Source organism: Anoplolepis gracilipes, chromosome 8 (genome assembly GCF_047496725.1).
Source record: "Anoplolepis gracilipes chromosome 8, ASM4749672v1, whole genome shotgun sequence".
Classification (NCBI taxonomy): domain Eukaryota; kingdom Metazoa; phylum Arthropoda; class Insecta; order Hymenoptera; family Formicidae; genus Anoplolepis; species Anoplolepis gracilipes.
Genome location: NC_132977.1, coordinates 4,154,281 through 4,181,879, shown reverse-complemented (window position 1 = coordinate 4,181,879; position 27,599 = coordinate 4,154,281). Strand labels below are relative to the sequence as shown.

The 27,599-nt window shown below is 32.5% G+C and overlaps 2 protein-coding genes across 5 annotated transcripts; both read left to right on the top strand.

Annotated features, from left to right (window-relative positions):
- Positions 1 to 280: 280 nt before the first annotated feature.
- LOC140668611 (malate dehydrogenase-like) lies at positions 281 to 2,094 on the top strand. The gene is made up of 3 exons (XM_072897782.1): positions 281 to 682; positions 1,153 to 1,524; positions 1,720 to 2,094. The coding sequence occupies exons 1-3, from the start codon at positions 281 to 283 to the stop codon at positions 2,017 to 2,019; spliced, it is 1,074 nt and encodes a 357-aa protein (XP_072753883.1). The 3' UTR covers positions 2,020 to 2,094.
- A 6,360-nt stretch (positions 2,095 to 8,454) lies between these two features.
- LOC140669078 (thrombospondin type-1 domain-containing protein 4) lies at positions 8,455 to 27,314 on the top strand. 4 transcript variants are annotated; one of them, XM_072898576.1, is made up of 14 exons: positions 8,455 to 8,538; positions 12,740 to 13,032; positions 19,332 to 19,479; positions 22,320 to 22,486; positions 23,092 to 23,188; positions 23,465 to 23,504; positions 23,682 to 23,806; positions 23,894 to 24,023; positions 24,408 to 24,672; positions 25,335 to 25,535; positions 26,009 to 26,170; positions 26,341 to 26,517; positions 26,647 to 26,863; positions 27,017 to 27,314. In XM_072898576.1, exons 2-14 carry the CDS (start codon positions 12,991 to 12,993, stop codon positions 27,151 to 27,153), a joined length of 1,908 nt encoding a protein of 635 aa, XP_072754677.1. In that variant the 5' UTR covers positions 8,455 to 8,538; positions 12,740 to 12,990; the 3' UTR covers positions 27,154 to 27,314. The 4 variants fall into 4 exon arrangements, with proteins under 4 accessions (XP_072754677.1, XP_072754678.1, XP_072754676.1 ...); XM_072898577.1 differs by having other exon boundaries at positions 8,464 to 8,538; positions 12,781 to 13,032; XM_072898575.1 differs by having other exon boundaries at positions 8,489 to 8,983; positions 12,781 to 13,032.
- The last annotated feature ends 285 nt before the right edge of the window (positions 27,315 to 27,599 follow it).

Genomic DNA, 27,599 nt, shown 5'->3' with positions numbered 1-27,599 from the left:
CAAAAATTTTGTATAATGCAATTTTTCATATTTTTTCATAATTTCCATATTTTATGTGGAAAGAATATTAACCTATTTCAATTTTATTCTTAATATACTTTTCGCAATTATATCTTTTATTTATACATACTAATATATTCTAACATTAACAATTTACTAAGAAAATAAATAAATAAATATTCTTTATGCAATATGTGGGCTTATATAAGTAATGTGTATGCATAGATATGTCTGTCATACATTTCATAATAGGAATTTGCTTCGTTCTTCTAGTTGCAAAATGTACAGTACCATCAGGCTGATACGTAAATCCCTTCAGAAAATCGATGAGCGGAGGTGTATGGCTTTTAATCGTATGAAAAACGAGCATCCTATGAAAGAGCGCGAGGAATTGAAGTACATCAGAAGATGTCGAGTCGCTATCGTTGGTCTTGGTGGAGTCGGCAAGTCTTTGGCACATTTGTTGAAGACATATCCGGGTGGTCTTACCGAGCTTCGACTTTGCAATCGAAGCGATCCCGAGGGAATCGTAGAAGAGCTAAATCATATACCTACGAGATTGCTTGTTCGAGGATTTAAAGGTATAGATAGGCTGCCCTTGGGCTTGGAAAACGCCGATTTAGTCGTCGTGACAGCAGGAGCGGCCAGAAGACCTGGCACGCGAAGAAGACAACTGTTTACGGTAATTATAGCGAATAATTAACCTATTACATTTTTTACGTATTTTGTTATAATAAAATTGTTTGAAATCTGTTATAATTTTCTTGAATTTATTAAATTAAACCAATCATTTAAAAACCAATCATTTAAAAGATACTGAATATTAGCTGGAGGTAACTAAACAATACGTGATGTTGGAGTGCTACTTTTTTACAACTAAAAAAATATTTTTTCTTATTTTTTTTATTCAGTCTATATTTAATCGCGTATGTAATAAAGAGTTATGTTAATGTTGGGTGCTAAATAATATTGTTCTAATTAAAAACTTTTTTTTAAAATAATGACAGCGTGACTTACTATTACATTTATATATTATTATTACATATATTAATCTTTATTGAATTAATAAAGGCTTTAAAATATTAACTTTAATTTAAGATGATAACCTCCTATGAAGATTTTATTCACATATACTTACATCAATCGCTATAGGAGAACGCTGCAATCTGCAGAGACATAATCAATATCTGCGCAGACAGATGTCCTGAAGCTCTGATAGCCATAGTGACGAACCCTTTGGACTCATTGGTACCAGTTGCGGCGGGAGTCTTAAAGAAACGTGGAGTTTATCGGCCTGAAAGGCTCTTCGGCGTCTGTCAGATCGACCAGATGCGAGCGGAGCATTTCTACGCCGAGGCCATTGGACAGGAACCGAGAAAGACTTATGTTCCTGTCGTGGGTGGCCACGCGGATAATACCACAGTTCCTTTATTTTCTAAAGCGAGACCGAATGTTCCTCTGACGGAGGAAGAAACCAGAACTTTAGTCCAGCTTGTGCGAGACGCTGGAAAAAGAGTCGTTCAAGTAAGAGACAAAATTATTTTATAAATAATTATTTTATAAATAAATGAAAAATAATATATTTACGTTATATACATATAAGTATACAACTTTTTTTATCTTGTACATCATTAATGTAAAATTCATGTTATATGTTTCTCCAAAATCAAATTTATTACCCGTCATACAACTATTCAGATAAGTATATTAATGACTTAGGCAAAAAAGGGAGCAGGTGGGTCTACGTTTTCAATGGCATCAGCGACGTTGTACTTTGTTCATCAATTGTGCCGCGCCATTCATCATGAGCCGCATGTGATCATTTCCGCTTACGTGGAATCGACGGTGACCAACGCGCGTTTCTTCTGCAACGAATTACTACTTGGACCACGTGGCATTCACAGGAATCTCGGATATGGTACAGTCACAAAGTTCGAGCAAAATCTGATCGACGAGGCAGTGAAAATCCTTCAGCGAGATATTGTGATGGCTGACGAGTTTGTCAAAAAGAATGTATAAAGTGGTTTACAAAAATGGAGTTACGATCTTTATTACGGAATAAATAGATAAGTACATTTTTAATATAAACATAAATTCTTGGCACGCTTAAGTTTGCGGTTTTCGAGTAATTTTTTTTTTTTTACTAATTTTCTATGTAATTTGTATATTTATTAAAGTTAATAGTATTATGTATCTATAATAATGTATAAAATGAGATTTAAATCATTGCAAAGTACGCCTGTAACATTTCTTTTTACTTGTAAATACCGTTCTTGCTCTCTCTCTCTCTCTCTCTCTCTCTCTCTCTCTCTCTCTCTCTCTCTCTCTCTCTCTCTCTCTCTCTCTCTCTCTCTCTCTCTTTCTCTCTCTCTCTTACACAGAATGATCATAATTTCAATGTCTATAATACAAATATTTATAACACCATGTGTTTAATTAATTTTTACTAAATATACTAATATAAAGATAAACGTGATAAAATAACTTTTTTTTATGAAGTACGTTATTTTATGTCGCAAGTCTAAGCTTTAATAAAGTATATTATTTATTTAGCTGATATAAAATTAAGAATAATTAACATGCCAGACTTTATCGATATTAAATTTATTTCTAGATATTAAATAATATCTCTGGATGTTATTTTATGATTTATGAGCTCTCACTAAACTCATTATCTCATAATACTATGGTAAATATTTAGAATGTTATTATAAATATTGCATAAATCTTTAATTCATGTCTGCTAGAAATTGCGAGACATGCAGCTAACTAGATAATTGTCCGCTAATCAGAATCGGAATAAAAATCAAGTACAGGTATTACACCGTCGTGACAAGAAATTGCACAGTTGCTGGAAGGCTTCCGCACTCTAGGCCGTAACTCGTAACAATACGTCATCATTGTAAAATATGAACCGGATCTTGAATCAGGCCGTAATTTTCCAAATAATACGGGTCTCGGTTCATAGATCGATTGTGATCCAATGCATCGGTCCGGAAGGGCTGATATTATCTCCTGAAACGGAAATTGTATATGTGCGCATTTTGCTGTCCGCGAAAGGTTTTGCCAATTTCATCGTATTCCCGATGACGCAATGATGCAATTTATTTGTCACTCGGGGCAACACTCGGTAGAGAAATACAAGATAAAAGTGAAAATTTTTTTAGTTTCGTAGCCCTTGAACGAAAGGTTACATCAGAAATTATATTATTTTCATCTTTTTCGATTAATAATTATCAAAATTTAATCATTATTATAATCAAAGAGAAACACTAAAATGTTTGAGTAAATGTGTTGTCGCTTAAATTATCTTTTTATTTTTTTTGCAATAAACAAATGATATAATTTATTTTTAATAAGAGTAGATAAATATAAAAATTAAAATAAAAATGCATTAATTTTTTTACAACCTCTATTTTACTATTTATTATATATATCTTATCAGTAATTTAAATTGAAAATAATAAGTTTAGAGATGTAAATGTGCTGGATAATTTTTCTTGAATCGGAAGCATTTAAAAAAAAATATGAAGAGTTGTATTCTCCTGGAAAAGAAAAATATTTTTACTTTATTAAATCAGCGAAATATTAAATTCAGCAAGTAACTTCAAAGTGCTGTGTTTTGCCGCTCGTTAATTAACGATCTTATCGGAGAGTGAAATATTTAAAAAATATTTATTAGAGAAAATTAACGCCATTTCGACACAAACTAGATCGCGACGTAAGATCATTAGATTAGAAGGCATTTACAGACACGGCGGATTGTGAAGAGTGACGTACGGCTCGACCGCTGGTCCGTTAAAAGCGCAGAATTACACGCTGGAATTATGCGTAAATCTGTCCGCGGTCTGGCTGCCTTTAAATATCAGCGCGAGTGGCAACTTGACTGCATAATTCACCGGGTAAATCGCAGCAAGTCCCTGAATCTGAATCTTTACGAGGGATTTGCGAATTAATAATAGATCCTGTAGAGAAAGAAAGGAGGAGAGAGAGAGAGAGCTCTCATTTATGCGGTTCATATTTCTCTTTCTTTCGTATTATTAAAATATCAATTAATTTATTTTATTTAAATTGATTATATTTGATTGCATTGATAAATCTTTTTAAAAAATCATTTTTCTGTATTTATTGAAAGGATTAATCTGTTTTTATAGATTTATCTCTTTTGTTTTGCAAGAATTCTTGCATCATAAGAAGCTTTTTTATTTATATTTAAGAAAGTAATTCGTAATTTTTTTGTTTATTGTTTATTTTATTAAATTCTTTTAGTAATTATAAAATTATTTCTTGATATGATGCAAAATTAATTCTTCAACAACAAAATAATCTCGTATTGATAGAGTATGTTTCATCGCGCATGAATTTTCTAAATAATTTTTCCATATTAATTCAGAAGAACGATTTATCTCAATCGAAAGAGAGCCGTAGATATTCAGAATTCCTCAAACGTTAGGATGATACAATCAACAAATTCCTATTTTCTGAATTGCCTAATTAAGATAGGGGGCATTAGAATGTGGAGGGAAATTTCTCGTTTCATCGATAGAATCATAAGCGTATCCTCCGCGCGGGTGATGATAAGAGAACAGGTTCAGTAGCGGTATTTAAGAGGCTGGAAAGGGAGGACGAACATAGCGATAGCACGTTAATCACGGTGGTATCGTCGCATTAGCGATAACGCGAAATTATCACGAGGCATGATTCTCGTGAATCAAGCCTCGACGAGCAATCGCCGATTTTATTGAGAGGCAATCGCTGCTTCGAGTGGCGGGAAAAGCGTTACTAAACGAACAAATCGTGGAAGGGAAAATCTCATCCCGCAAAAAGTGGCGATATTAAATAGAGATTATATTATGCATCCTCGCGACGTTCGACGAAGAACCATCGTACCTAGATCGATCGCAATTAGAAATTCCCACGCTGCATTTCCGCGGCGGAGAGACTTTGCGTTTTATCAAGACCTTATTCTGCCATGATCAATGATCGGAATGAAGATATATTGTCATGAAGCGAGCCGAGGTTCAATGCGGAATACGATCTCAATCTAACGCACTAGCTTTTATTAAATTTATGCGCTAAACTTTATAGTTATTCCGCTCGTTAATCCCTGCTTTTGTAAAACGCTCATCGTTTATTGCCAGCACATAAATATAATAAACATAAATTTAGTAAAGAGATATATCTTGTACTAATGTCTTTCTTTATTTCAGCTTTTTCCAGGTAGAAAATGTTAATTAGCTTATTTATTCTACCTTTGTGATTTATATATATATATATATATATATATATTGTGTTAATGTACAAATTAATATAATTTTTGTCGCATTAAAGTTGCACCGGATTATTTGCACCATAATCTCTAGCAATATTCATATATTGCAACACCGTCTAATGTATAAACCTTTTGATTGAGAATGTCGAGATATGGGTGCAACTAGGACCGAGAGTTGAGAACTGAGAGTTAATGGCGATTAGTTTTTTTAGAAACGATCGATTACAAGACACTCTTTGCCGTTGATTTATGACGTCATTATTTGCCGCTGATTTACATGGAAATAAATCTGAGCGATATGCTCCGTAATCGCAGTATGCGCATTTCTGTATATCTCGCAGTATTTAAAAGCCATTTATATAACGCGCCGCACCTAAGGGGGCTAATCGTACGCGGTTGCGAAATTTTCGCGTTTCTGCAGTTAAACCGGCCGTAATAATTGTTATAAAAATTTCGCTCTTCCCGCACCAATTACGCAACAGAATACACGGACGCGCAGATCAGCGCCTAATATTAAACCGCTGCTCATTGCGCGGATTTTACCGATCAGTTATGCATGCACCAGATACCATTAACGCGAATGAATTGCGCGTTTATTTCCGCACGTTAATAAATAACAGTCTCCTTGGGAATCTTGGGAAAAAAATTGAAACGTTGCATGTCGAACCGATCTATATTTCTTAAAGCGTTTCACAATGCGAGCTCGAAGAGATTCGGTTGTCTTTATCTAGATAAACAAGCATCAATCGCATCGATATATTTTATCGGGTATAAAGCAAACGGTACGATTTTCCGCATAAAATAAGAATTTGTTTCTCAAAATATAATAATTTACTTGCAAAATTGAAGGGTTATTGATTCGTAAGCTATATTTGTGATGTATCGAATCGATCAAAGCTCGCGTTTGCACGCACGCGATTAGCTTATGCTTGTAGGCATGTCGTTCAATGCTCTTAAACCACCGATCGTTATCGCCTGAATCGACTAATTATGACGCAACATTAATGATCCTGATGAATGGTGTCATCAAGTCAATGACACTGCGAGCGGTGCCGGCAAAAAAGCAGGTAGCTATATGAGTCGCGTGTAATTAGCTCCACTTGCCACGCTATAATCACCATATTACATCAAAACATTGTGTGGTATTTGAATCATATGTCGTGGAAAGATCTAATAGATATCTAAATCTTGTTAATTATCTCGTCATTATGTTAAGATAACCATATTAAAGTAATTTAAATAGACGCTTTATTATACTCGTTACTGTATGTCAATAAATTACTTGTACCAATCTTCTCTCTCTCTCTCTCTCTCTCTCTCTCTCTCTCTCTCTCTCTCTGATTACTTTTTCTTAAACAATGTTTTGAATATTGTTTTTTAAATTATATTACACACACATGTATATGTATGTTAATATTATTTATATTAGTTTAATTATTCAATATAAATACACAGAGAGAATAATTTCTTTAGATTTAATAAAATTTATGCTTGAAATAGTCGAAAAAAGCTATTTATTTCAAGAAATTAATAAGATTGTTGGATTTTTAAAACATGTATTATATAATATTGTTTAATTTAACGAAATAGTACTTTTTTCAGTTAATAAAGATAATGTTTCATATTACACAATGTTGTTTGAATAAAATAAATAAATCCAAACAAATGATTCAAACAAATCGTTCTCTCTGTGTACTTCTTTAAATATAATCTTTAATATAAAACATAAATATATTACTTTACAAAAAAGTGTTTATATAAAAGATACTGTTAGTAGTTTTTTTTCCAGTGTTATTTTTATCACGCTATTTTGAGCGACTTAAAATTCCGAACGTTGATTTTCCTGCAGTTGCGTAAGAAAATGCTTTGCATTTTGCCGATGGGTTTTTTTTTCAAAATATCGAGATCCGTTGTTTCGCGGAAGGATAAATTATTGAACATTATTTCTCGTACTTTGACAGTACGATCGAGAGGATGACCTGATATATTTATTTATACCTCGCGTGAAGCGAACGTAGCGGAGGCTGATGAACGATGACGATACAAGATGCACTCCGGACGCACTCCTTACTCTAGGAACGCAGCAATTTAGTGATATCAGCCGACGGGCCGGCGTGGCTAATTCTATCTAGCGCCCCACTCAATAATTTGCTCGGGCAAACTTATTAGATCGCCACCGGGCTGGCCGCTAATTACAGGCTACTCATACGGACGCATGTAGGCTGCGAACGAGATGTTAAATTACGCTGGCGAAAGTCGACCGGCTTATCAATGTCAGCTGCTGTCATCGCTTCCCTCTAAAAGTAGTAGGTTTTCACGATTAATTACGATATCTCCAGCACATTTGAATTTAAGTTTAATTTATCGATGTAAATCAATGCTTTCCAATATTGTATTTAAGAAACAATTTGACGTAAGACCGGATGCATTTTCTCTTTTTACTTTTTCAAAAAAAGATATATCGGTCAAGTTTATCAGAATTGTCACAATTGTTCGAAATGCCATCACCCATGAATAAAGAATAACAATATTCCAGAAAGAACTTTATATTCTGCAGCTCTAATTATAATACCACAAACACCACAATAATAATATTCACAAACTAATTATCATACCACAAGCGCCATAAATCATATATCTCTGGTTCACCTTTGGACCAAGCTTAATCTGTTACCAAGTTTAATTTTAGATGTTCTTCTTAAAGTTTATGTTTAAAATAATAAAACTAATAAAATAATTTTATCAATATAAATGAATTTCAGACTTATTCGAAATATTTAATATTTTATTATCGAAAATTACGTAATTTAATATTTTATATATTAACATTATTTAATACTTTATTATCGGAAATTTTAGAAAAATGTAATTAAAAATATTTTTTTATAATATTTTTTGATAAAAGATAATAGGATATATATATATATATATATATATATGTAGTTTTCTTACAATCAATGAGTGTGTTCTCATTGATTGTGTGATGAATAAAAATCTGTTCTAATCAATATATTTCCGAAACATTTGCTTGTGTTGCTTAAAACTTTACATCATAAAACGAAGAAAGAAACAGACTTGCATTATTATTAAAATATCGTCTTTATACTTGGTTGCCAGGTGACGGCGCCATGACGGAGGCACGAGGCACCCAAAGCTCGATTCCGCGACTCCACGCGGGCGTATAAAGTCAGTCCTGCACCGACGGGAGCCGTCAGTACGAAACGACACCTCTGAGAGAGGAACTCGGCTCTCGGTCTTCTCCACAGGTTGCAACATGCACCTCTTGCTGCACATTATCTAGCTTTACGCGTGAGATAATTTCGAAAAATAAATATCGGGAAATAAAAATCCCCCGTGCAGCTGTTCCGTAAACATATCCCGTAAACATATTGCAATATTGACAAACACTGTTTCGCTAACCAATCGGAACCGCTGGTGAATCAATCAGCTGGTGAATTAATCGGCGATAAATTATAAATCGAGCACACCTACATAGAAATATTATTCGTTCAAGATAATTGTGTAATTAAAGTGGTTAACTGATATGATCTCATATCACCAAGATGTGATAACAATTTGCCCTGCAAACTCACAAATGAGAGACATATTTTGTGATTGATGTGAAAGTTGATTTTGGCTACCGTGTCCGGTTTTAGTGTGCTCGTATTCTGTATCAACAGTTGCACATACTATTTGAACTTAGTGCAACAGGTTAGTCAAGTGCATCGATCACAACTTGATGTCAATATTCCTTTTAATTAAATGCAGACGTAAACAATTTCTTCCTAACGCTTTACTAAAACTAAAATTAACAAGAAATAATTTTCTTAACAATTATTAAAAATACCATTATTTATTTTACTTATAACTCTGTAAAATATATTTTAAACAATGTGATTTAACGCAAAGATAATTAATATAATTTTATATATATATATATATATATATATATATATATATTAATTATACATAAGTCAGATTAAACAAAAATATAGCTGATTTTAGTAATAAATTATATACATAAATATTACATCAATATATTATAAACATTGTAATGTTAAAATTTGTATTTGTTTCGGCAATTAGAGCTTGAGTAATACTATGCAATTTTATTTTTATAATTATTGTAGTTGACATAATTGCCAATATAGGAATTAACGAAGCCGCAGTCAAAAATGTATAAAGCTATGATTAGTTACGTGTCACTTTCGTCCTACTCGGTCGAAAATTACTACTTATTCACAGTCTTATTCACGCCTTTTGCGAACGTGTATTAATAGTACGGTAATGCTGGCGATTCGATAATCGTAAAAATAAACGGTACACCGCGACTTGCGTAAGAAGATTCCCCTTAAATTGCTCCATCTTGCCGCGATGCAACGTGTTTTGCTGCAATAAAATTAGCCATCTAATAAACAACATCGTGTATAGAAAATACACACACGGAAATGCATGCGAATAATTTCCCAATGGGAGCTTTTATATGCACATTAAATATGCCCGTGATATTTTCATCGTAGATATCTGCATAGAGATCTATTCACAACTCATCACATGATGATTTAAAAGTAATAATGATTACACATTACACGATTATAAAAATTAACGTGGTCACTCATATGAAAGCAAAGATTTTCTCTCAATAAATAAATTTTAATGCAACTTCCGACAGAAAAAATAAATTTGCGTCATACAAAATGTTAATATTGGCTTGTCGACAAGTGAACTAATGCAATTTTAATTTACACTTTATGTTGAATAAATTCTAATGCAATGCACTGAGATATTAATAAAATAGTGACTCTAAATAAAATCAACTGTTACAGATCGTATGATATATTAACTAACATCGGTCGTATAAAATTTTCTATTTGTAACAATATAATTACTTCCAACTTTACTTAGAGAGTACTTGACAAAAAAAAGTTAATAAACTTATTCCGCACAATTATGCATGTGCGCGACTTATTCGTTATCCGTGCGCCCGGCCTATGATTTGCTGGCATGCAACAACATGCATTCGACATGCAGTCTCGGGCTGGTAATAATTGTAAGCTTAATGAGCAATTCGTATGCAATTTAACGATCGTATATCGCGCGTGTTAATTTGCATTTATCACGCATTTGTGCGCGTAAATAACGCGCGTCGCTATTCCGTATCAGGCTGTCAGATCGACGATCTTTTTTTCTCGACTTTATGCGGACTTATACGTTTGTCACCGAACAAAACGCGGTGCACTTACGCGACTAGCATTGTGATGCCCGTGCATTGAGATTATCACGGGGAACTAATCGCATTTCATTCAGAATATACGCGACAGAGTACGTGAATGTGCTCTCACTCGTGGGTTCCGTTTCTACAAAAATTCCACGACCGGCATCCGGCTCGACCGCCGCGAATTTATCATGGCCGATTATGCAAGCGCAGTCGCATAATTAGCGACGCGACTCGGCTTTGTCGGTGATTTATCTCGTAGTGAGGACATTAGACTTGCGCGGGACAAGAACTCCTTCATTTGGTAAACGATCGAGATTAATTGCGATGCATATCTGAGATTCTTGTCCATTAATTGATTTCCATTGATTGACTTTGATGAAATGGGAGTACAGAAATTAATTTTCTGTCGAGATGTAAGGGAAAAGTTTAAGAAATTTTATCTATGCATAATAAGATGAGATGATAGAGAAATCTTCGATTCGTACAATCTACGGATAATTCTAGCTTCAGGCTACTCCACCTTCGACAGGTCGACGTACGGGTAATATAAGTTCTTGTCTAACGCTCACTAGCAACTGGAGCATGAAAGTATTATACGCATATGCACTCACACATGCACCCCAGCCGATGACTTCTCTAATATCCAATTTCCTTCGCCTTGGATAGCCTCTCTAGCGTCACGCCGTAACATTTGATTTGAATGTCAAATCAATCGTTTAAGTGCAAACAAGTCATAACGATAATTAAGTCGCGGACTATTAATTAAATCAATGGCAAGTAAGATTTGACTACATTAATCATAATAATCTAACATTATTAATCTCTATCGCTTTACCAGAACGATTACATTACTTAGATTTAGAAATAGATATATTTCTATTCGACACACACACAGATACACATAGCAAACAGATAACTACTTTCTCTGGTACGAAATTAAAAAATACAATCACAACTTTTAACAGTATAATTAATATACAATTGCGATTATTACACACGCATTTTATATACAGCAAAATTATTTCAAGTGCAAAAATTCTTTTCAAATGCAAACATTTATATATGCAAGTGTATTCATATTATTTAAAATTTTACTATATATTATGATAATCCTTATATATGCATGTGTTTCCTTACAAATGTATATATATGCATATTTATTTTAGCCTATGACTCGATTAATGCAAACTGCAGAGATAATTTAAAGAACCGGCCGGAATTTTTTTTAGAAATAATGTAACAGTTGACTGACTGATTCGAAAAAGAATCAAATATTGATCGGAGATTAAACATTTTCATTAAAAATTTAGAGATAACAAAATGCTTGAGACTTGCAACTAGTCATATTTTCTGTTACTATTCTACTTGAATCATATTTGACAAATTTATAACGTATTTTGTCCTAATAACAATTTTATTTAAAATATTCTTTTAATTTAATTTTTATAAGAAAAGAGATAAAGAAAGAGATACGAATAGAAAATAATTGTGAATGAATTTGAAAAGTGTATGTGAAGTAATAAACTCGTCACTCAAGAGACATTCAACTCAAGACATCTTATTCAATGATAACACATATTATGCATAGTTGAATTTATAAAGATTCAATAAATGTCTGGTAAAATTGCGGATCTCGTCGAAACTTTATGAAGACGGTGATGTAATTGCATTCCATGCGATTTATGTCAGTATTCGCTGGGTTTCATCTTTAGAATGTTACAATATTATTTTTAGCCATATATTTATCATTCGTAAAATATCGCGGAAATGACGCTTGAAGATTCAATAATATTACAGATTGCACATGCATGGTAATCACGCAAAAAGATATCTATTAAAAAAAAGTATTTTGAAAGAATTTTGAGTTTAATTAACAGAAATTCTTAATAACTATATTTAAATATGCATGCACATTTGGAGATACAAAAGATTTCCTTAATCTAATTATAATATTATTTTAAAATAAACATTGATGCTAGAAATTAATTTAACAAATTTAATAAATTTACTTGTAATTAAATAATAATAATAAATTTAATTATAATTATATTACGATGCATTTAATTTGAATAAAGGAAGATAATCAAGAAATTTTAAATTTTCTAAATTATTAAATTATACTACGAGAAAAAAATATATGTAGATATTACTACTATAAATACTAATAATTACAGATTTATTATATTAATTATACGTAATATTATAAAAAAATGTAATTGAATACAAATAAGTTGAATTTATCTAAATAGGAAGTCGGACAAAAGAGTCAATGAAAGAAAAATTCTTTAAGGACTTACAAATCTCTATCGCTGCTCAAAAGAAAGACTTAATCGACGGAGAAATCAATTGACATCGCAACGCGCAAGTGAAAGATGACATAGAGATCAGACGAAGGCAGTGCGAGGCGGAGAGTGTGCGCCATCCACCGGAAACCGCAGCGGACATGCGTCAACAGTGAGATCGACAGAAAGAGGAAGAGAGTGAGCGAAAATCTCTCAAGATGCATCTACTCATCTTTCCCTTTTTGCTGCTATCTTTAACGGTAAGGCACAAGCGCGGCGCGCGCGACTAACATATTGACGTGTGATTTATCGCGCCATTAACAAGCCAGCCGGCCGCAGCCCCAATGTCAAACTCGTATGTCAAACTTGGGCGAAATTGTTCGTAAATATGTTCCGGCATATGTCACGAACATTGCGCTGCTGGTCCTAACCCGCTGAGATCGATCATGTAATTTTCCTTTAGCGAGAAATTAAAGAATGAAAATTTTCACACCGCATAGGTGTGAAATAACGTAATTCCATTAGATGAGAGTGACATTAGAAATAAAGATAAATAGTAAAAGAAAGTTTACTTATCATACTCGTATTATATGACTGAGATTTTAACACATTGTAAATTTTAATTATTATATTAATTAAATAATATATTAATATTAATATGTTTTTATTTCTATATTTCTCTTGTTATCTTGATAATCAATTTTGATAAATTTAAAATGTACTTTATTAAAATATATATAATAATATTTATTTAAAATTCACAGGAAAATTTAGATAAATTTTCAGAAACTCTTCAAAATTTGTTGCGTATATTCGTCACTTTAGAAGACACATGGAAATGGATTGTTTTGGTGTCTCTATTATCTCTTTTTGGCTCGCGACCTTTTTTCAATCAACGATGAGAGACTCTCGTCGACGATAGCTCGGCCTCTACGAGGTAATAAAAAAAAGTGTTACACGACGACAGATTCTCTTCGTCCCATGCTGATAAGAGTCTTTCATAGAGAGAGAAAACGTAGCTTTATCTACATACATGGCGGAAATTCTTCGAAAATGTGCGTATATATTTTCGACGCAGGTTAATGCACTGATGCGTAGTTAACGTCATTGGACATGGTAGCTAGAATAAATTTCCGAGAAATTTGTAAAGTGAAATCTCACATAAAATAAATAAGATAACATATTAAAATAAAGATACAAATTATATATAAGAAAAAGAGAGATAGTTTTTAAAATAATTCTAATAATAAAATTCTAAAAATAAAATTCTAATAACAATGGCACTTTAATATAAAGTAAAAAATAAAGTTATCTTTTAGCCTACTGTGACAATGGAAATATTTTTTGACTTTGTAATCTTATATTTTTATAAAATTGTCTTAAATTTCTTATTTAAATTTACATAGAGCATGAAAAAGTTTGTTTCTCAATGTTATATTGTTCGTTTATGCAAGTTTCCGGTTGTTAGATGCAGATCACATGGTGTGATGGTGCTTATGCTACACATTGATTAATTACGTTCCAATGAAAACAGCGTGACGAGGGTAATTTTGCGAAAAAAAGTCTAAAGTATTACTTAGCTTTATAAAAATTGCGAAGGTATCGCATGCTAATTGGAACAAACGATCAACCTTGTACTAACGTCATCATAATATTACCTCGACTGGACCAACCGGCTTGCGCGTGAAACGCTGCTTTATTAGCATAATTCAAACGCTACCAGTTCCTAATTACGGGCAATTTAAAGTTGCAAGGATCGTTCCTGCCGCGAGAATGAGTAGGGACACGCAAAAACAACGAAATGAATCAAACTTCCTAGTAATACAATATTCGCACAGTCGAGTTTCGGCGTCTGTGATGTAAGTTATGTTTTGAATAGCTAGTATGTTTCGAATGTGTTGAGTAGGAAGTCTCGCTTAACGCATTCTTGTGGCTAAGTGTTGTCGGCGGTGTGTATTTTTAGAATGGCAGAATAATATAATCGGAGCAGAGAATGTGCAACTTCCTGCCATATGACTCGAACTCCAATCGTTAATCGTTAAAAATTTATTAAACAATTGTAATTTTCATAACTTCTGCAGATATTTCTTTTACTGTCTCTCAATATTAATGTTTGACAGTCTTTATTCTTAGTCCTTATTCCGCAAGAAACTGTTATTTCTTTTAATCTATATAATGATAAATTTTTCTAAGCTCTCTCTCTCTCTCTCTCTCTCTCTCTATATATATATATATATATATATATATATATATATATATATATATACACATTATTTTAAACATGACAACGTGAAACATTTTAAATTGACAAAGAACAATTCCTGTTTTTTCTCAAAATATAATTTTTAATGTAAATTTTAATCGTTCTTCTATCTTTATGGCAAGTGATGAAAATTAAGATGTAATAGAATGTGAACACACGAACAGTGAAAAAATTCTGCGGGTGACCACTATTTTATTTTTCTACTGCCAGGCAAGATTGCATTTTTACTAGTTTGAACATTTATTTGACATGTTTATGTGGCGACTATTCGTCTTCATTATTGTGGGAACGTGGCGTCGACTGTTCCAGCATGTCCTCGACGCGCTCATCCCACAAAATCGCGACGACGTCTTTATTTTCTGTTTCGTTTAATGGCTTTCATGAGATTTCTCGTCGGATCGAGAACGGAACCGAATTTCTTCGGCTGTGACTACCGAGAAGACGCATGTCGTTGGCCAACCTCTTAGTCGCTGTCATCGTCGATGTTCTTTGCGGTTAAAATATTTTATATGCTCGACGTTTAAGTGTTTGTAGTTTGCAAACTTTGTTAATCCTGTACATGATTATTCAAAGTATCTCATACAAGTCTTAGTGACACTCGCGACAAAATACGTTGCGAAAATAACTGAGAGCATTTTCCATTCTGACTTGAAAGGAACAAACGCAATAAACTATCCTATGTAGCGGACATTAAAATATTTCGTGTTACGTTTGAAGTGACGACGTTGAGATTTTCGATGAAATCCATGCGAATACATTTTTTACTAAAAATTTTATGAAGCATTTTATCGCATTTTATTCAATAATCAAAATTAACCCTTATTCCGTACTGATGGATCATTTTTGTCTGTGATTTTTCTAACAACACGTTAATTTTTCAAAAACAAATAATCATAAAATAATATATTTAAGTAAATTATTTTTCAAATTTATTATTTTAGTCTTTATCTAGAATGTTCAAAGAAGGTATATACATTTTTTCAGATTTCCTAAAACACTTTTACATATTAATAAACTTATCGAAAATACGCTGACCCACCTGTACAATTAGAAGGTGCCAAAAATAACAATACGGAGTAAGGGTTAATATCATATAATTTTTAAAAAATAATTTACTTATCAATTAGTCAGTAATTTGTTCGTATGTTAATTATAAGTAATCAGAACAAGGAAACCACTTTCAAAAGAATTTCACTGTTTGACCCAATAGTAGATCTATAAAAAAAGCGTCGCGATGTATAAAACGCAGCGAGTACGTCATTATATTATGCGCCCCGCATTTAGGGCGATGGGGATTTAACAGCTTGAGTGGCTACAAAAATAACACACTGAAAATAAGCGCTAAGCAGAGATTCGACGTTGGATATCATCGTGAGGTGATCGGCTCAACGCCGTCGATCTTGATTATCGTAAAAAAGGAGATGCGCCGCCTCAGATGCGCTGTCTTAGATTTATTCGGCTCCTCTCTTTCTCTCTCTTTCTCCCTTGGTGGTGACATTACGCATAATCCAGCTAAGCCGGTGCTTAGAAAGTGCATTCGTTTTCCTAGATCGCGCTTTTACATGTTGTATTGTTCGTCGGCATATAAATACGGATAGATATAAAAAAAAAAAAAAAATAAAAGAACACGTTGCACACAAACTGTCTACAGTCTACTTTATTTTTATACCTCGATAAATGACGAAATATATATAAGTCGCGTCCTCCTTTTGTTATTGGAATTAATAACATAATTAAATTAATTTAATTTAATTTAATAATTAAATTATAATAATTAAATTAAATTAAAATAAATAATAAATATAATAAATGATAAATTAAATAAATAACTAATTAAATGAAAGAAAATAATTAAATTAATGTGTTAAATGTGTAACACGAGACGGTTAATTAGATAAAAGGAACGACACACACTTGTGATGTAATCTCAGGAGGAATCGAGGAAACCATTCAGTCCAAAGATGGTTCCCTCTTAATCGCGTATTCATACGTTACTCGCGGAGTGTACATACGCACGTTATTTTATCGCAGTGTAAACACCTGATGTGGCCAGACGAGGAAGCTACGCACGTTCGCAGGCTCGACAGAATTATAGCCCGTTCATTATTATTTACGATGCGATTCAATAAATTTTGTTATTAACTAACATAAAATTGTTTTACTTGAACGCAACAGTTTTGTTTCACAAAGAAATATTTATCAGCGATGTATTTATGACGCTCGATCTAACTTTAATTTTCTAATAGCAACGTATATAAGGTTAATTTGACATAAAGATTAATTGAGTCTAATTATATCATAGTTATCATAAAAGTCTAACAATAAATTATTACAAATCTGTTTCTTGTGAAAATTAAGACATCTTCGAGAAATTATTTTGATCCCATATCTTACACAATCATAAAAGTCGGGACCATTAATTTTTTGACTAGATTCTAAATCAGAGGAACGTTTATAATCCGTTTATTTATATCATTTTTGATAGTCTTGAAATCTATCTCTTTCGAGTCGCTTCGCGACTCGAGTATCAAACGTTTTACGCCACTGTACATTTATTGTTCGCCGCCGATTTATAAATTTGCTCATGCGATATTCATACAATTAACATCGCGCGATCGCGCGTATACAAACGACAAGCCAGTTGACATTCATCCCGAGTTAATCCAATTGGAGAGAGGAGTGTCAGTTTGGGCGCGGCTTGATGTGCAGTTTGCGCCGATTAGACCTGGTTGAAAATGAATGGCCAGACTTGATCGAGTCCCGTCACTCTTTCAGAATGATCCCCGACGTGTAAACTGTCGAATTATAATGCTTATAATTATTTTTACATACTCGGGAAAAACTATATTTTTAAAGAAAATCCAATGCATATAAATTGATTCTCTTTACTTGATTTTTTACTTATTTGTTTTAATTATCATTAAATTTTTATAATTTGTAAATTAATTATTTACTTTTCGATTGTTATTAATTTAAATAAAAGAATGCAAACATATAGTAATTTATATTTTCTGTTTTTTTTATTGATTTTATAAATAATGAACAATTTTCTTACATTACAGAAATTTAATAAAACTTTAGAATTAATAAATAGGATTATTCGTAATAGTATTATAAAACAGTGAGAATAATTTGCCAGAGCAATTCTTAGGGAAATGATTTATTGCAGATACTAAGCAATCGAAGAAGCTTGTGGTAGATCAGAAGAAACTAGCTATGGACTATGAATGGGGCCACGTGGCCACATACAGGCCATGATAATACTTTAATCGCGATTTAGGTCGAATTGCGCATCTTGCATCTCCAGCCGCCGTTTGATCGGTTAATTAACCTTGATGATTTCACGCAGCGATCTAGCGAAGAAGCAAAAACATTCCACCGTTTCGATATAATAGATCATGCTTTCAAGCTATTTTAGTGTTCTCATGCATAAGGTGTTTAAAAAAAAACGATGAATATAATTCTAATTTAAATTTTATCCCCTTTTTTTCTTATACAGAATGTATTTTTTAAAAATGTTTATTTAAATGTTATCTTTTTGTAAATATGCTGCATTTGTTTTAATTTAATCTTGTAGCAGAAAAATAATCTTTAATGTTAAAATATATAAGGATCACATATCTAAATAATGTACTCCTACATACTTATGCCACTTTCCAGGATTAACAACTCGCGACAAATATTTATTTTCGTGCGTTAGTGAAAAGTGGATGCACACGCAGTAATCGTGCCAATGTAAAATATTCGTTTGGGACGGAGAATGAAAAGGAAATAACACGAAATTATAACTGTCACAACGTAGAAAGTCGCGATCAAAGTGTTAGGATCGGAAATCGAAATATATAGGAGATAAAGACTTTGTCGTTTATGAAAATATTTTGCAGTTACTAAAACGGATCTCTTTATTGCATTGTTTGCAAAATTTTTGTATTATTTCGCGGCTCTGTCACGCGTCGTATAATCGGTCCACCGAGATACTTATCAAGCACACAAGCGCATCGCCTGTCTGCATCGTTCATCTGCCTGCGGGTGTGCCATTTCCTATTAATTCATTTCGCAGATTCGCATCGGCGCGGTGATTCGTGTTCTCTGACTTCCACTGGTTCCGCGTTTGACATCTGGAAAAATAGAAGTGCGATCAGAAACGTCATTCGTCGCCCACACAAACTGCCCGGACTTTGATCTTGGACGCTAAGACTCCAATTGAAGTTTAGTCCCGCGAAATCGCATGATTTATTATCCCTCGCGCGAATTTCTCTCGGTCGTCGTAACACATGTTATTACGGACTGTTTCAGGGTGGCGTGAGATTTGGCAACGGTCATCTGATAGACGGAATTTTCACGGAACCGACTTTGGAACCGGGCTACAATTTGGTGGCGGTGGTCCCACGTGGCGCCTTGGCATTGAACGTGACCGAACTCCGTCACACACAGAACTATCTTGGTAAGAGAAATTTGTCGCTATCAATTATAAGATAAATTAAAATAATTAAACTGTTTTTCTTCAGTTTTACTTTGAATTTTGTACTATACATTTCAAGGGCATGCGTTTGTGTACTTCACATTTTGAATTAAACTTATTTTATTTTATTTATTTAGATAAAATATTAAATAAGACATATAAAATTTAAATATGTAAAATTTAAAAATATATAAAATTTAAATATGATTTTATTTGAATAAGTTTATATATGTTAAATACACATGTATTTTACGTTTTAGTGCTTATATTAGTTAATGTTTTTTATTATTATATGATTATATATTATTATATGAATTTGCTAAGTGCTTTGACATTTCTAGTTATTTTCTTAAAGTCACGGTATTATAAAATGTATAATTTTTTTTTCGATGAAAAGTAAGATAAAGAAGAAGTTGACAGTAATTGCTTTATTATTGCGAGATATAATTGATATTGGTGCATATGCAATTTTGTATATTTTGCAATGTAAATTAAACGTTACACGACCAGGACGTGACTAGCGCGAAATCCTTTTTATTAACGTTTCCATCAAGATCCTATCAAGATTCTAACATTAATTGCGCGATTGGCGCCAGATAAAATAATTCAGTGGAGTATCGTTATGGATTTCGTGGAAATCGCAGGCAACCGGTTACGAGGAATTCATTTCCACTTACCGTGATTTCTCACCGTTTATATACTGTTTACGGTAACCCGTTTACATAGCATAGACGTTAAACAGTGACTGCACCCGATGATTAAGATCACGATCATCGACGACCCGCGTGAGTGATTACATGCAAAAATTAATTTACAACAGATACTTTGCTTGTGTAATCAAAAATAATTAGAGACGCGAATGAAAATAATACCACTGATTGTGAAAATTACAAAATTATTGTTTAAACTTACATAAAAAGAATACATTTACGAGAAGCTATAAAAAGTTCAAGAATGATTGAAAACGAATGCACATATTAAATCAATGATATCAGATTAAGCTTTCAATTATCAGTCATCTGCGCCAGGTGTCTGGGCGATTCCTAAGAAAAAGTCTTAAACGCTAAAAAAAGCTAATAGCTTCTTATAAAACAAAACATAACAAATGTCGCTATTAATGGTTATGACTATTGAATTTACGAAAGCCAATCGATTCGTTTTCTCTTCAGAGTAATGTGCGTAAAATAAGGCATTAAAACACTTTACGTGACTGACCATGCAAATTTCATATTACATGACGGCTTTTGATTTTTAAAAATTATACTTTTTAAACGACTTAACATATAATAAATCACAAGATTTTTATAATAATATAAGATCAATTACAAACACAATCTTTATTTATTTAATTTATATTAGATATAATCTATCTTTGTTATTTATTTAAAAGACTTTAAGAGTTGTATGTAATAAAAAACTAGCAATAAATAATATGTCAGATAACTACATCAATATTATAGTTAATATAAAAATAAAATTAAAACACATTAAATTATTTAATTAAGACATTAAAATACTTAATAATGTTAAAAGCAACAAATAATGTAGAATATAAAAAGTGGATAATAAAAAAGAAATTAAAATTTTAAGAATATTTAAGTATAACAATAATTTAGAAACGTTTACAACGTTCATTCTTTAAAATTTGGCAGTCATATAATATCTAGAATCCGATTAGAAATCGAACTTTGATTTATTGTATCTGAAGGTAATCATCATTACCGCCTTCAATACCTTTCGAATCTATTCATCGCTCGATTAGGGCAACATAATGACTGCCTTTCACAGGATACGAACACAACAGATCGTAATCGATGCGTCTCCTATGCAATGATCGCGTCGCCGATAAGCAAACGAATCGCCCGCGGCGTGATTAGTCGCTATCGTTAACAATACTGTCGGAACATTCATTACCACCAACGCGATCGCGCCTCCCATTATCCTCACCTAATCTGCAAAGATAGATGACTCGAGGGAAGCGGATAGAAAATTACTCCTCCTGTGAAATTAAATATATCCATATAGTGTCTTTTTCAGAATTTAGAAAGAAATAAATGTAAGACTATAAACACATAGAGTTCACAGATATACATATATTTAATAAATTTTAGCATCTCAATTAATTATCTATTATATATATATATATATTATATATATTTAATAAATTTTCCTCACCAAAATTTTAAATAAATTCAAAGATCAAAGATAAGATTCCAGAGCACGAGATTCCTTTAATCTATCGAGTTGCGATTCGTAAATGAAACGGGACCCGCAGTTTTGCTAAATTAGATGCACCGGTCCATGCCACGTGGATTACATAAATCCCCCGCGACCGTAAACTCGCTCGTAAACGACCGTCATTGTGCGCATAAGTCTCACTTTAAACGATCGTAATTGCCAACTTTAGCGTGATACGTGTCAATCGACGTGTTGGGGATCGTCTATTCTATAAATAGATGTAGCAGATCATTTGCGAATAAATGCGGTCAGCGATGATTTTTTCCAACTGGCCTAATATATATTGCAACACGTTTCTAAAACACATACAGAGTAGCTGTAACTGTATCTTGCTGGAAGAACTGTGGTAGAAATAAATTCTAACATAAACGACAATGATAGACTACTTTTCGATGAGTATAAATTATATTATTAATTTAATAATTAATAAATATAATATAATAGCTATATAATTGTACAATAATCATTATAAATACTATTCACATATCTCTCTTGTAGCTTTAACTCATTGTCAGAAATTTATATAACGTGCTTCTTTCAATTTCCATAAAAGAAAATGACAAAGTATGATAATAAATTTGCAGCTATTAGATTACAAGATGGCAGTTACCTGTTGAATGGAAATTATACTATCAACTGGTCCGGTGAGTACAAGGCGGCCGGAACAACATTTACCTACTTACGTCAGGGTTCTCAGAATTTAGAGAGTTTTTCTGCCGCCGGACCATTACAAGAACCTATAGATGTCATGGTAAGTAATACATAAGATGTAATATTAATGGATCTATTAATATGAGATATTAATGGATTATATAAAGTTTATCTTTTATATGAGTGCTGCATGTACGAAGAAACTTTTACTGTCTTCTGATGTAAAGTTATTATACATATATTATAATAAATGCATGTGCACCTCTAATCAACAGTAGAAAAATAATCTAATCAGAATCGAGTAAATTATTTAAATGGAAATATCATTGAATATTTTTCATAAAAATATTCACACTATGTATAAAATATGCTCAACCGGTAATAATTCTGCGGAATATTTTGCGTCTTTCGGTCAAATTACAGATATCATTGTAATACAATCACAATGGCGTTTTACGAGTAGCGATATAGAACATTGTTGTGCTCGGACAATCGTGGGCGTTAATGAGTTCAACCGTGTTCTACTTAACCCTTTCACCGTTGAATTTCCACCACATTGTCATAAATCATATAGATCCTATATTTACTAGAGTTAAATTGCTTATTCTTCTATTTTCAAACATACCATTAAAACTCAACAATTAAAAATGAATAAAAATGCTATCTATACACAAAGTAATTAAACCTTTTATTATCATTCCACAGGTTCTGTATCAGGAACCAAACCCTGGCATTGTTTATCGATATGTGATTCCCGGAAATACAAATTTACCGAGAAACAATCATCTCGCGCATAACGCAGGTGTATCATTTTAATATAATATATGAACCTTATAATACTCTTTAAAGGGAAAGTAATTTTTTAAGACTTACATTTTTGATTTTCAAATATTTTTTCGCGCTAAAAAAATTGTTTTTATTAATTTTTATTAATTTATTTGGATGCTTACATACTTAGATTTACTTTACGTAAAGCAGTGAAAATTTGACTAAAAGATTTTCAGCGTTATATTTTTTCATCTTGAAGCATAATAAATGCTAATAATAAATTAATTCTTGAAAAATTATATATTTACAGTTTCAAATAAAGGCATTGAACCTGGTTTACAAAATAGAAGGTAAGAAACATTTCTGATAAACTCTAATATATTTAATCAATCTGATGGCTTTTACAAACAAAATACAGTCTACATTTTAACCAGTAACTAAAGTATCTAAAATTTTATACGTAGTAGTTTTAAAAACACATGCAGCATACATTTTTCTCAGCGGTTATAAAGAGAATTGAATTTTAGGATCAACAATGGAGCTGTAGCGAGTAATATAACATCTCCGCCATATTTACCACGGCGTTACAAAAGAAGAAAATTTGCATGGAAGGCGATTGGTTACAGCGATTGCAGCAAATCATGCGGCGGAGGTAAACAAGAACTGGTTAATAAACAGTTTGTTTAATGACAATTTATGCATATTTGTGAATACAAAGGACTTCTCTGTGTTACATAAGGTGTTCAAACACTCAGACACGTGTGTATCAAAGAGCACACGCAGCAACAGGTACCGGAAAAGAGATGTCACGCGTTAGAAAAGCCGCGGGAGGTTCGTCTCAGATGCAACACTAGGCCATGTCCGCCCAGGTGAGCTAATTTTATTTTTTATATCTAATAAGTATGTTGTGTATATTGCTTAATTATGTAAAGGCATTTAAATAATCATTGGATGTATATAAAAATATAAGTTTAAAATTAATATAATTATATTACAATTATACCTTATTATTTATGGTTTCAAAATACACACTTTTATTGCAAAAATATGTATTTGCAATGGATTACATTTAATAAAAATAAAGCTATATCAAACATATATTATTATAAAACAGTATTGCTCTTGTGAATAACAATGTGAATAAAGATACTTTTTAATTAGATTGTTAAAATCTAATTAATTGCTTAAGAGTACTTAATCAGCAATTTATAGTTCTCTTTGAAAATGATGCAGAAATTGTATATTTTGAAAAGATGGCGCGGCGGACCATGGAGTGACTGTTCCACTTCCTGCGGTACTGGAGTTCGCACTCGGGAACTCGAGTGCGTCCAGGAGGTGAAACCTTCGTTAACGATGAGGATTGCCGATGGTGCTTGCACGGACTCGAGAGATTTACCAACGAACGAGGTATGCAAAATGCCAGAATGCGAGGAGATTAAGCAGACATCGACGCAAACGTCCTCTCAATCATCCTCTCAATCATCGTCACCGCGATGGACTGTGGGCGTTTGGTCACAGGTAATTTTATCCGTTAACATATTTCTTTGTCAGTCAAACGAATCAATTCATATTAATACGTACGAAAAGCATGTTTGCTCCACATATTTAATTAAAAAAAGATTGAATAAATAAAATAAAACATTTTGCGCACTTGTTCCAACTAAAATGTTTCTTTCTCAAAAATGAGTTCTTATTAATTTTCTATCTTATTAATTTTCTCGACGCTCAACTCCGAATTAGTTTTTTTTTTTTATAATTGAAGAGATTTTTTTTCACACAATGGTAAATGGATATCTTTCCTATTTTTTAATAAACGACAAGTTCTATAATCAAAATGCACAAAAAGACGTGCAATTATAAATTCTGGAAATCCATATCTTTATCGCGCGTCACTGTGTCAATTTTTCACAAAGTTATTGTCGATTATAAAATTAAATAAACTTATTATCGAGCAATAATGATATTTCTGCTGTAAAAGCATTGTCATGAGTTGTTTTCTCGTTTATCAAGTCACGAATATTTAGTTTCCCTTTTAGAATAAAGCTTTCAAGTGCTTTCAGGTACTTTCTAGCACCAATATCAAGATGTATCTGTTGTGCGAGTTTATTTATATAATTTTTAATGTATAATTAAACACATTTAATTAATTAAATATAAATTTTTATATTATTTTTTCAAAGTGCTCCACGTCCTGTAGCGTAGGGAAAAGAACGAGAGTCGTAACTTGCATTACTCAAGATGCACCGTGTGATCTTTTGGAGAAACCTGAAACATATGAAACCTGTGACTTGGGACCGTGTTTAGCGAAATCAACGCCATTGAACATCATCTCCGTAAATCTTCAGAGTCCGCAGTGGTTATTTACTGAATGGTCTGATCAGGTAAATTGTTACTATTTAAGAAATTTAGGAGAGTCAAAAATATCCTTTTAATAAAAATGTGCATACAATTAACTTACTCCGTATCGTTATTTTTGGCACCTTCTAACTGTACAGATGGGTCAGCATTAATATGTAAAAGTGTTTTAAAAAATCTGAAAAAATGTATATACCTTCTTTGAACATTTTAAATAAAGATTAAAATAATAGATTTGAAAAATAATTTACCTAAATATATTATTTTATGATTATTTGTTTTCGAGAAATTGACGTTGTTAGAAAAATCACAGACAAAAATGGTCCATCAGTACGGAATAAGGGTTAATAATGCGTACAATAACTTATTATTTATATTTTCTGTAACATTGATGGAAAAAAATGTAAAAAAAATTAAATTATTGCACTATTTAAAAATTTTACTTAGAATGCAAACTTAAAGAACATCGATTTCAGCAATTTAAAATTATTGATTTCAGTGCTCGGCGGAATGTGGGATAGGAGTTCAAACTAGAAGGGTTTTCTGCGAAATAAGCTCTGACAAAGAGTATTGCGATGAAAATAATCGACCTGAAATTTCCAGAGAATGCGCGAGTAACAGAACTTGCAGCGGTCAATGGTTTACAGGACCGTGGACAAAGGTCAGACTCAAACCTAATCATTTAATAATAATCTTATAAAAAATTAATTTTAAATCGGAATTTATGTATGTATTAAAAAATTATATTATTGTTATATATCTGCTCTCTTGCTCTCTATTTTTGTAATAAAAATATAATTTGATGATTATTTGATATTTTATATTTTTTAGTGTTCCTCGAGTTGCGATTTGGGTGAGCAAGTTAGAGATGTGGTATGTGTTACGAGTCTTCGGGGTTCTCTACGTGTTGTCCTAGACATGAATTGTCCTGCGAACAAGCCGGAAACTAAGAGACCTTGCAGAGAACGTTCTTGCGTATCTACTTGGTTTATATCAGACTGGACGGCGGTAAAGATTTATTTATCTGATTATATCACTTTATATCGCGTCAAAATTAAAATCTCAAATACTTTAATATTTATGAAGTTTTTGATAAATTTAACGAGTTACAATTACTTTTCTAATCTCTGTTTATAGTGTTCACGATCCTGCGGTAAAGGTATTCAGAAACGGGAGGTTCGATGCTTAAATCCGGACGGTCAATTACCAGAACCTCATCAGATTCATTGCCGAGAGGACGATCGACCGATATCTCGAAGGATATGCAACGATTATCCCTGCAAGGACGATCTACGCGTGTCTGAAAATCCTCACAAAGTTCTACAAGTTCAGGACGATCCCGAAATAACGAATGGTAAAACGAGTTTTCTCTCTCATTAAGAGTCTTTGCAATGCTGATAGATTAATTAATTAAATATATTATGCAATAAACATTTTGAAGAACTGCTGAACCAAAAAATATTTTCTATAATAGAAAATGACCTATGTATTATTTTATTCATTTTAGGCGTTGAGAACAATCCACTTTGCAAGGACAAAATAGCAAACTGTAATTTAGTCACGCAAGCTCGGCTCTGCTCTTATCAATTCTACCAAGAGTCTTGTTGTCTATCGTGTTCCCGAAGCAAGCAAGATTTGGAGTAGAAACTTGTCGACAATCATGTTTACGATGACGCTTTAACACACAAAAATCTGCCTTAGTAGTATTCTCTGTTAATATATCGTCAATTAAAACTAGTTTTTCATCTCGTCTACCGGTAACAGATAACTTTTTATCATTTAATAAATGCATCTGCATAGCAAAACTTTTGTACATTTTATATGCGTTCTAGAAGTGTAGGTAATGCATGCTATGCGCGTAGAATAATTTAATACAAAGCTCACACGATTCCGTAGATAAGTTTCAGTAAGATATTCGATAGAAAAATATGAGAGAGAGACTGATCGCGTTGTAATTGCTAATTCGTTTTACAGTGATGCAGCATTTAAATTCACACTGCTCTCACATAACCGTGTGAATGTATATCGAGTATTAATAAATGTTGCGCTTTTTCAATTCTCCGTCGTTCCCTTACCTTATGCTTTTCTGC

Excerpts from the sequence above, each read along its gene's own strand:
- LOC140669078 (XM_072898576.1), top strand. The coding sequence starts at position 12,991 with ATGCATCTACTCATCTTTCCCTTTTTGCTGCTATCTTTAACG. Across the intron at positions 22,487-23,091 it reads AAGAACCTATAGATGTCATG|GTTCTGTATCAGGAACCAAA; the intron begins GTAAGTAATACA and ends ATCATTCCACAG. Across the intron at positions 25,536-26,008 it reads TTACTGAATGGTCTGATCAG|TGCTCGGCGGAATGTGGGAT; the intron begins GTAAATTGTTAC and ends TATTGATTTCAG.
- LOC140668611 (XM_072897782.1), top strand. The coding sequence starts at position 281 with ATGTACAGTACCATCAGGCTGATACGTAAATCCCTTCAGAAAATCGAT. Across the intron at positions 683-1,152 it reads GAAGAAGACAACTGTTTACG|GAGAACGCTGCAATCTGCAG; the intron begins GTAATTATAGCG and ends CAATCGCTATAG. Across the intron at positions 1,525-1,719 it reads CTGGAAAAAGAGTCGTTCAA|GCAAAAAAGGGAGCAGGTGG; the intron begins GTAAGAGACAAA and ends TTAATGACTTAG.